Raw genomic sequence first — 11,056 nt, 5'->3', positions numbered from 1 at the left:
TCCCTGTAACAGACCCTTATTTGTGCCTTGCAGAGAAACGCGGTACCAAATACAGTAAATAAATAGTAATATCTGGTGGTGACTCACCAAAAAGATCATATTAAGGAACAGATAATATTAAGTAAAGGCTAGCTTTTGTATTCACACAGACTAACTTCTTGACGTCAGCAGCCTGAATCGCCTTTACAGTCTTAGCACTTTCTGACAGCAGGCTTTGAGCCAAACAAAGCCCACTGGCTTTAGTGGTGTAAAATCCCAACCTGAATGTCTATCAGAAGGTGACATTTGCCCCTAAGCTGCTCAGGAGCCACAGAAAAAGGCAAAGATAAGGATGGAGTTGAGCTGGAAGTGTTTAGGAGTTCCTTTTTTTTGGCATTTTGTCTTTTTTCCCATGTAAGGTGGGAAGGCAGCAGTGCTGATAAGCGATTACTTGGCTTTTCGCTGTCAGAAAGCAGGAGGGTTTTGCTGCGCTCTTGTGCACTTGGTGCTAGCAGAGGACCCGTGCTGGCTGGGGCTTGGGCAAAGTGCCCCAGGCAAGCAGAGATGAGGGCACAGGGCAGAGCAAAATGTATATTGGTATTTTTTGTATGTGTGTTCTCCTCATGGCCTGTCTATTTTATATCTGTCTTCTTGACTTTTAGATGAAAATCTTTGACAAAAACAAAGATGGACGGCTGGACCTGAATGACCTGGCAAGGTAGGCTTAATAATATTGATGGGGTTTTTAGCTCTCAATGGCAGTTCCAGGCAAGGTGATGATCTCCCTCTGGGGACATGCATTTGAATCCTACCTCCTTTCAAATTAAATCAGGTACTCTGATGTAGGTATCCCAGGTCTGTAATGCATGATCCCTCTCACAATAATCTGAGAACCTAAAGCTGGTGACACTGAGCAATGCCAGGACCTGTTTGTGCATCACCAACATGTTCTGGGCATGATCCGTGCTACCTCTGCAGTGCTCCTCAGGAGGTGATGAAACAGCCAGTGGCACCATTTCTCCAAAAGAAGGACAGCAATCCCCTTCAGCAGGGTCACAAATGTGCATTTTGTTTCACATCATCATGTGCAGCAGAGATTGCAAAGAATTTTTGCTGCTTGTTTGAGGAATAAAGGTGCCACCACAAAGGAGCTTGCTAATGGCAGTAAGAAAGGATTTGGAGTGACAAGGTGAAGGCACTTGTGCATGAAGCTGGGGACTCAGTCACGGGGCTCTGTCTCTTTTCTGGCCTTGGTACCTCAGAGGCCTTGATATGATTTTCTCTGCATACAGAGAGAGAGAATGGCTCTGTCTGAAAATGTATGTGCAATGACTGGGTGGGACTTTAAACGTGCAGGTACAGTCTTAAAAGACTGGTTTGGGGGATGAGAGGTGCTAGTTTGCCTCAGTTACTCTGCTTGGGATCACAACGAATGCCAGCACAAAGAGCTGCGCCGCATGTGGCAGTTCACTTTGAGCACTGAACATGTGAAGAGAAACAGAGGCAGAAGGGAGAATATCTAAGGGGGTTGTTGTTGCATTTCCCTCTTAAATATGGTTCCCGTACTGCCCGCTGAGGCTCCCCTCTGGTCTGGGCACATTTCTCACAGCCCAAACCCTTCAGCCTGCAGACACAGCTCAGCACACCCGGTATTGTGGGCTCTAAAAACCTCTGGGTTAGCAGAGTGGCTGGAGGGAGAAAAGCTTTTATCAGTGCTGTGAGGGGCTTTGGGAGGGAGGAAGGGAAAGGAGAGGAATTTGGCCAGTGTCAGTGCTCAGAACAGAATTACTTTGTCCTTTACTTTCACAACCATCAATTCTCCCTCCAACAGAGAGCAATAAATTACTCTTTCCTTTAATGCAGCACAGCAATCCATTTATGAGGAGTGATTGTCTAGTAGTTCTCACTTTGGAGGCTGACCACCTCCATTGTGCTGGATTCCCCAGAAATGCTCTGGGAGAAGCAACGGTGCTAAGAAACAGGTTTGCAGTGAGCCAACGGGCACCCACCATTCCCCATCGGACAGGGAGGGAGGCGTGCGTTCCCATCACGGTCCTTCGTAAATAACCTGCAGGCCATTTTCTTTTTTAAAGGCTTATAATCTAAAATCTCTTTGCTTTACGAACCAGAAGAGTTCAGAATAGTTTGTGTGCAGATGATAAAGCAAAAAGATGGTAATTTAAATCTCTCCATTCAGGATTCTGGCTCTCCAGGAAAATTTCCTTCTTCAATTTAAAATGGATGTAAGTAGAGCTATTTTTTGATGCATCGATCCCGTCTCTCACAAAAGAAATAACCTGGGCCCAAACTCAAATCTTTTTCTTTTTTTCTTTTTCATTTGCTTGTCCTCTCCACATACAGGCTTGCAGCACAGAAGAAAGGAGGAGAGATTTTGAGAAGATCTTTGCACACTATGATGTTGTGAGTCCCAGAGGCCGTTCCCTTGCGGTCTTTAAATGACACAGATTTAACACACGCTGCTCAGACTTCTTCCTCCTGGTGGGTGCTGTGGGGGTCGCTCAGCCCAAGCCCATGGGCCAGAGGGACCCAGGCACCAGGTTAGGGGTAAGGTGGGCACAGTGGGGAGCAATGCTCAGAGACCTCGTGGCAAAGGACCCATTTTGAGTGTTTCCATCTCCATGGCTGGCACTGATGCATTAGCTGTATCTCTGCAGGAGATGCAAGGGCTGTAGAGGGGGAGGTGGCTTTATCTCTCACTGTCTCTGGCAATTTGGGACCTACATCACCACCACCTTGAAAAATAAAACCCCTTTCAGTAGTAAACCTAGAGTTATTTAAGGAGTTTGTTTGGCTTACAACAGACACGGACGCCTAACTGCCTGTTAGAAATCAGCAATTCAGTGCCACTTCTGACAGTCACACAGCTTGCACAGGGTGGTGACCAGCAAGCCTCACAAAACGGTGGGAGGTGTTGCTACCGTTTGAGCGGAAGAGATGGTTTGGGAAAAAGGAAGGGATATTACAGCTTGGTGGTGGCTGGTCCTACTGTCCAGTAAACATTGTTGTGTTTTTGACTTACTGGAGCATTTTGATGTTTCTTCCATCTTTCAGAGTAAAACAGGAGCACTTGAAGGCCCAGAAGTGGATGGGTTTGTCAAAGACATGATGGAACTGGTCAAGGTAGCTCTTTCTATTTAATAATACCCTATATTTCTGCATGGAAGGTGCTTGTTTTGATAAAGTTATGTAAATAGGGAGGCGAGTGAGAGCACAGAGTGAAATTTTGCTTTGATCAGCAGCAAAAATGAATGTCATGGTCTCAGCATTTCACTGTAGAGCATTTTGCCATATCACAGAAATTCTGCCTGACAAATTAATACACCTTCACTCAGCAACTGTATTTAAGAAAGGTCCGTTCTAGCTCATGCTGTGAATTAGGCAGATGCTACAGCATCTCAAATTGTGTTGACGTGGATCTGTCATCACAAGTTCTTTATTCTGTTTTTCACTGCAGATATGGTACTCATGATTCATGAGCTCATCACAGGGCTACACTTGAAAATTACTTCTCTAATCAAGAACACCATGCCCCAGTTTCTTACAGACAGCAGAGTCTGTCTGCATTGGATTACCTCGAGTTTCCAGATGCAGTCCAAGATAGAACTTTTGATGCAAATATAGTCTGGTCTTTGGCTCCCTCTGAGCCTGAGGCTGTTGCTTTTCCACACGATGTGACCCAACACAGGTATGCCTGTGCTCCCATGTCCATTTAGCAGAAAGCAGAGGCTGCAGCTGCATGCTGGTGGCTGCATGTGTATGTTATGGCCACGTGGCATGTACAGAAGAGTGGACAGGCCAGAGGTTGGATTTGTGCTCTGTGCATGTTTGTGCAAAAGAGTGAAGGTTGTACTTTCCCTAAGAACCTTCATTGGCATCATCCTTAGCCACCACAAACTGTACGTGTGGATTTGATCTCCTGAGAACGTGGGAAGCAGAGGAAGTGGTACAGCATTAGGATCATACAGAGACAATGCAGGCTGTGAAGTATGCTTTTAACATTCATTTCATCCACTAAAGGTATTTTTCAGTTGCTGACTAGCCTGTAAAGTAGTAGCCTGCTGGCAGAAATGCCACATTGCTTCTCATGCAGCAGGTTTGAGAGAGGAAGCCAAATGAAAGCACAGGTCCAGCAGTGCAGCTATCACTATTGCACACCTTTCTGCAGACTTTTGTTTGATTTGGATCAGATCCTTGACTAAGCACAAAAACCATGTTCCATTTCCTTACAGTTGCTCACAGTCCCATACACCTAACCATATCCCTTCTGGTTTGACAGGGTGCCCTTTCCCCATTCTCTGTTCGCTTCCCCACCGTATGTGAGCTGACGTGGGATCAGCCCATTTGGTCACTCCTCCTTGGGTGCATTTCCCTGCCACTGCACAGCCTGCTGCTTTACAGGGCTGGGGAAATCCACAGCCATTTTCTCTCTCAGCACCGTTTTCCTCTTTTGCCTGCAGCCCAGCATTAGTGGGGTGGACCTGGACAAGTTCCGCCAGATCCTGCTCAACCACTGCGATGTGAACAAGGATGGGAAAATTCAGAAATCTGAACTGGCTTTGTGTCTTGGGCTTAAAATGAACCCGTAGCTGGGAGAGCACTCGTGGTTGTGCTTCTTTTGTGAGATTTGCCTGCTGCTCCTTGTAGAAGTGTGTCCGTGCTGCCGTGTGAGTGGAGGGGAGCTGGGGCACTGCGCTGCCAGGCTGGAGAGCAGCTGCACAAAGACATGGCAGAGTGGGGTTCACATGGAGGGCCTTCCTGCTCCACCACTCCCTTTGTGATGTTCGCTGCTTCTGGGTCCCCTTTGCAATTTCTCTGCCCACAAGCACACCAGCAGCTCAGGAGAGGGGTTGCTGTTTTTCTGCCCCCATGAAATGGTACCCTGCCTGTCCCCTAGGATGGGGACAAGCATCTCCTTAAAAGCATCTTGCCAGTGCTCTCAGAGTGCAGCTACTAGGTGTTTCTGATGGTCGCCTTATGTGTGAACTCATTACTTTGGTGAGCCTCGTGCTTTGTTTGTGCATTTAAAACACTGGATGGATGACAGTGTATTTGTGCAGAAATAAAAAATGGCAGTTCCAGAAATTCAGTAAGATTGGAGTTTGTGTTATGTGCAGAAAGCCATCTGCTGCAGGCTGGCAGACCACGTGTAGTAACCATTTTGTGTAAAATGCATGAAATGGTAAAGGGGGTTTGTGATGTCTATCAGCTGTGGGGTTTAAATCTGCCAGGAAATGAAACATAGTAGATCCTTCTCATAGGGAAACCACACACACCAGGAAATAATATCACCTCCAGAATGAAGCCACAGAATATCACTTCTGGAGGAAGCCTTTCTTTTGACCCAGACTGAAATATTATACAAGGTTTCTATAACCTGAAGAACTGTAAGGACAGAAGCCTAATGAGAGCAAAGCTTATAAGCACATGCTTATTTTTTTTTAATCCATAAGTGTTAGTAAATACTTTTCACCTTTATTGAATTTAAAGCTTCCCATCACTCCCAGGCCATGAGTGTAATCCTGGAGCCTAGAGGCGGCAGCATAATTTGTGCCACATATTTCCCTATTCCAAAGGTTTTGACTGCGTATTCAGAAAGTGCCACATCTATGCTATCATTTCCAGTGAGAAAATGGTGGAGGAAGGGTTGTTGGCAAAACTCACACACATTTCAGCGTTTCTGTCTCCTATAGATGAAATACCCAGTTTTGACACTGCAAGTGAATTTCTGGTTATGTTCTTTGCACAAGGCAGTACAGTGAAACACCTTTGTACTCGGTTTTATAAAAATTAATCAGAAATTACCTTCAGTCAACACAAACAGAGATGGTTCAATAAAGCACTTAAGAACATATACAACTTTACAGATATGCTCGTTTTCCATTTTCACTGTTGATAAGCTCACAGACCAAACAAGCGCTAAGTGCATATTTCACCCCAGCTCAGAACTAGGGCTTTAAACTCCAAAACTGCTCTTTATCACCCTGGCAGCAGCACAAATCACAACTGCAATAAAAGAGCTTTTCAGTGGTTCAGAAAAACTATAAACAAGGAATGAGGCCTTAGCAGCAGCTCCCCAGGCCATCAGGGATTCACTTTTACTCATGGACACTCACTTCCATTGAGGGAAGAGCTGTGGTCAGGAGTGCAAGGCAACAGATAGGAAGCCAGTGGAGCAATCCCACACGCTGCTGTTTATCAGACATGCTTTATCTCCATCCTGAAGAATTAGCAATAAATATAGTAGGGTACATCACCAACCATCTTTTCATCATATCTCCAATAGGACGTGTCTTATCAGCCTAAATAATTACGCCTTTAAGTATATCTTCTGTTTCACTGTCTTCTTTCAGCCTTTATGTCTTCTTCTTCTTCTTCTTCTTCTTCTTATTATTATTATTATTATTATTATTATTATTATTATTATTTTCTTAAACTACAGTTTCCATTACTTTGGACTTGGGAGCAATTTCTGTATCATCCCTTACAATGTATTTCTAGCTGTAGATATATGTTCTTTATGATATTTGTGTTTTTCAGTGATAGTAGGCCCATTCTGTTTCATCCCTGTTTAAGCCTATTGATGTCAGTAGAGCTTTTTCTCATTTATTAAAGTATAAATTCAAGAATATCCTGTCCCGCCTCACTAAAAATACAGCAACTTTTAACCTAAAATGAAAATAATTTTTTTAAAGACTGTATACAAACACACCTTTTATTTCCAGAATTATACAACACTTCATCCATCTTTATGGAAACCTCATGCTTTTCATATCCTCTACAGTAGATAGGTTTTTTTCAACAAACACTAAGCAGTAATGAATTTGATATGTCAGTGTCACAATGTATTTTGCTTCTTTTCTACAAATTTATGATTTATTTTTTTTAATAGTGAGTTTGCTGAGGCCTTCCTCTCTGCAAGTTCATGCAGCTAGTTTTATTATCTTGAAATAAGTGAGCATACAGCCTTCAGTAAGTGAGTTTGTATGTAACACCATTTTACAAAACAATAACAAAAAGTAATTGGGGATAGTAGATTAAAAGTGTACATACAGAACTCAGAAGAGGTTGTGGGTTTTATTTATTTCTATATTCCTATGAGGATATTTTTTGTGTCCAGACCTATGAGGATATTTTTTGTGTCCAGTGAATAGAGAGCAGAAAAACAGGCGTGCATGCTGCCTTGTTTGCAGGAGCCATAGGGGAGAGCCATATCCCAGTGGGACTCTGGCCCGAGTGAGCTGCGGGTCCCCTATAAGCAAAACAAAACATCAGGAGATGCCGTGGGATTTGAGCCCACATTACAAAGGTCAGCAATGAAATTATTAATGGTCTTATAACCCTCTGGCCTCTAAAAATCAACTTTATTGCAGGAGGCAGGCATTCTGAGACTTCCCGTGGAGAAGATGTGTTCCTTGCTTGCAGAGATTTTTTTTTTTTTTAAATTATTATTTTAACTTCAATAATGAATGCTCTACAAGGCCCTTTGGTCTCAGGCTCTGGTGATTTCATCCCTTTAAACTGCTATAGATGTATAGATAGGCAATAGATTTTGATGAAACATAGCTATTGGCCATTTTGCAAATTCAAAGCGTACTTTGATGTGCAGCATGGAGTCTCTTATGTACCAAAACGTGAGATACTATTTCATATTTGAATGGTTACATGAAAATACCTGGTTTGCATTAATTATATTAAAATTAATTATATTATCCACCATGATGCCTTCTGTGCAGTAAATATATTGAAGATATGCAGGGAAGGTTTAGGGCTGTTCAGTCAGTGCATCTTCTGCCAACAAAATTCTGTGGATATCACATTATTCAGGAGCCTGCGTCTTGGTAACTAGAATGTGAACTCAGAAAGTGAATGAAAATGTTTGCCAGGCTAATTTCCCTTGGTATTTTCCTATTTTCCTCTAGAAAACTGGGATTAAGGGATTCACAGTTTTCTATTTTTTTCATAGGATGCAAATTTACTGAAATAAATTTTAACTGACATGTATCATCATATTCAACAGGTATGTTTCCAAAAGACATTCAGTTACCACAAGCACAGTGCTCTCAAATGTGTGATTCTAAGGCTGAGTTTTTCATTTGTTTGTTTAATTGGCAAACTGCTATATCTGGAAATTAATGTGTGAATTTCCTCAAAACAAAGCTGCTCCTTTGCCTCCCTTTTCACTGTGAACTATGAGTTCGTACCCTGGACTCCTGTCATGCTCATCTTGGCCTTTCTCATTTTTGGCACTTGACATACAGTTTTTTTCTGGATGACTTGCCATGACAACTTTGCTCAGGAGTAGCTGCCTCTTGACAGCTTCAGTTGACTGTGTAGAACTGATACCCATGAAAAATGAACATTTATAGGGCTTTTAAACTCAAATCCATCCCTCGTTTAACTTCATTGATTTCACTGGAAATTATGGTATAGAGACACACTCTTTTCTCCCATCATTTTGAACCTCAACAAGCTGCTTGCTCATCCTGAGCCATCACCATGGAGATCTGCCACTGGAGACCCCCAATTTCCCAAGCCAGCTTCACAATCCCAAATTTCTCACGTGCCAGCTTGTCCTTTGGTCTGTGCATTTTTTTCCCCAGAATAATGGACCCAACTACACATGCTCACCTTCATTCCTCAGTCTGAGCACACTCCACCAGTCTCACATCACTGACACTCAAAACTGGAACCAGATGAGATTCCAGTAACATTTAAGTTTTGTTGGTGCTTTATTTTCAGTAAAAGACTTCTCTCTATTTTTTTCTCCCCAAACCACTTTAAATAACATGGGTGAACCTGCTTGCACATCTAACAAAAACTGCTTTTTATTCCTACTGAAAGCTGAGAATTGAGCATCAGCCCCAAAGAAGGGCTCGAAGTGGGGGAAACCAACACAATAGTTTGTTTAATATGCTTTTCTGTTTGTGTGGCAAGAGAATAGTGTCAATATTAATGAAAACAATTCTGACTAATGCAGCCAACAAGACTATCAGAGAATCATCTGCCACATTATAAGAGGAACCTATCATGAGAAACACCCTAATTACAGCTATTATCTCTTAAAATGGCTGAGTAACTCTTATATTAATCTGATTTGAAACAGAAAGTTGTTGTTATGCAGTGAGATGTTAAATAGGGTTTTGCTGTGTAATTGCATAGGGTAAAGTAACTATGAAAGTCATTTTTGTATGAGGGCTACACTGACAGCTAATGAAAAGCTCTCATTTTCTGGCACCTGTATTTTCAGTAATTCCACAAAGAACTGTGTCTCATTTCAAGGAACACTAGCACATGGGAAAAAGAGAAGAAAAGAGCGACACATTCGGAAATCCTGTTTGGGTGGCTGTTTGAACAGGTTGCTGTCATATGACACTTTGCCTGACGTGTCTCTAACTTTGATGGTGCAGCCAAACATAGTTTTTATTTACCGTTGTTAATCCTTAGGAAACAGGTTAATTTCTCCAGCGGATAAAAACTAGGAGCCCGCAGACTGCTAGGGTTTTCCGTGCCAGCAGGGGTGAGAATGTGCCTGGGGAAATCTTGGGTTTAAATGGGGATCTAGGCAGGAACCAGGCAGCAGAGCCTGGAGGAACATAGCACCTGTGATTTAGGTGAGTCCTGCTTCAGCTGGCAGCCGTGGCAGGGGAAGCCAGTTGCTGTGGCTTAGAGGAATCATAGAATCGTAGAATGGTTTGAGTTGGAAGGGACCCTTAAAGGTCATCTAGTCCAACCCACCTGCAGTGAGCAGGGACATCTTCAACTAGATCAGGTTGCTCAGAGACCTGTCCAACCTGACCTTGAATGTTTCCAGGGACTGGGCTTCTACCATCTCTCTGGGCAACCTGTTCCAGCGTTTCACCACCCTCATTGTAAAAAATTTCTTCCTTAAAACCTGCTGAAAAGTCTGTCCCCATCTTTCTTATAAGCTTTTTTTAAGTATTGAAAGGCCACAATACAGTCTCTCTGGAGCCTTTTCTTCTCCAGGCTGAACAAGCCCAGCTCTCTCAGCTTTTCTTCATAGGAGAAGTGTTCCATCCCTCTCATAATTTTTGTGGCAGTGACTTCTTCAGACACGCTAACCAGATCATTAGGAATCCCATGAACCTACATGAAGTTCAGGCCAATCAATTTTTCCTGTTCTTCCTGCAAGCGGAGAGCACGCACACAATGGCTCAGGCAACACACAGTGCTTGCCAAGGCACAATAACTTGATTGTTTGCCTAAGACCTAATTAATGAGATCGTCAAAGGCCACTGTTTCCTCCTTCCTGAGGAGTAAATGTGCACAGGAGCATGAGCATGAGTCTGGGACATTTCCTGGTCATTAAGCTGAGAGTGATCTGCTTGGGTTTGGGCTATGTAGAAGATCATAAACGAATCAGTAGATATTTCCATTTTTAACATAAGGCATAAAATGCTAATAAGCATGGCATATTGCAAGGACCTAAAGTGATTGATACAATGACAGGATGGCATTTCGAGACTCATTCTAGAATTTCTTTAACCATCTCTGTACAATACAGAGATGCTATTTTTCAGCAAGGATTTCTTTTAACATCTAAAGAATGGAAGATCCTATGGGCTTACCGACATTCAGATAGCTGTGTTTTAATTTCTAAGAGCTATAAATTGCCTAATTTTAAAAGGGACTTATAGGTGTTATTTTTAGGTTCCAATAAATTATAGTGCATGTTCTGTTCCTCACTGCTTGCTGACTATGAAATTTAGCATATGCTTTCCCCGGCCACCATTTCCACTCTGCTGCTGTTGGGATCCAGAAGTGCTACTGCCAACACCCGGCATGCAGTGGTTATGAAAGGCGACAGAAGATCAAGCAGCCAGCTTTAAAACCTATGAAGTCTCTGTTTTTCCCTTCTCTCCTTGCCTCTCTTAATCTTTGCCTTGCTTTTCCTTTTTAAAGGAATTTGTGGGAACAGCAGTATATGCCATGCCATCACCAAGCACATATCCTTGCCTAAATTCACACCTTTAGGCACCTCTGTTGACGCTGCCAGCAGCACAGCTCTCCTTCCCCTGCACTTGGGAGATGTTTCTTC

The 11,056-nt window shown here is 42.9% G+C and overlaps 1 protein-coding gene across 1 annotated transcript in view; it reads left to right on the top strand.

The window, feature by feature from the left end:
• Positions 1-4,689, top strand: part of SCGN (secretagogin, EF-hand calcium binding protein) — a 26,961-nt gene extending 22,272 nt beyond the window's left edge. Inside the window, exons 6-10 of the mRNA XM_010168884.2 lie at positions 642-697; positions 2,177-2,222; positions 2,341-2,400; positions 3,052-3,120; positions 4,458-4,689. Coding sequence (XP_010167186.2) covers positions 642-697; positions 2,177-2,222; positions 2,341-2,400; positions 3,052-3,120; positions 4,458-4,586 — 360 coding nt within the window. The 3' untranslated portion in view covers positions 4,587-4,689. The remainder of the gene's footprint in view (positions 1-641; positions 698-2,176; positions 2,223-2,340; positions 2,401-3,051; positions 3,121-4,457) is intronic.
• Positions 4,690-11,056: the final 6,367 nt, after the last annotated feature.

Source organism: Antrostomus carolinensis, unplaced genomic scaffold (assembly GCF_000700745.2).
Source record: "Antrostomus carolinensis isolate BGI_N321 unplaced genomic scaffold, ASM70074v2 scaffold9375, whole genome shotgun sequence".
In the NCBI taxonomy this organism is placed as follows: Eukaryota; Metazoa; Chordata; class Aves; order Caprimulgiformes; family Caprimulgidae; genus Antrostomus; species Antrostomus carolinensis.
This window is presented reverse-complemented; position numbering and strand designations above follow the sequence as displayed.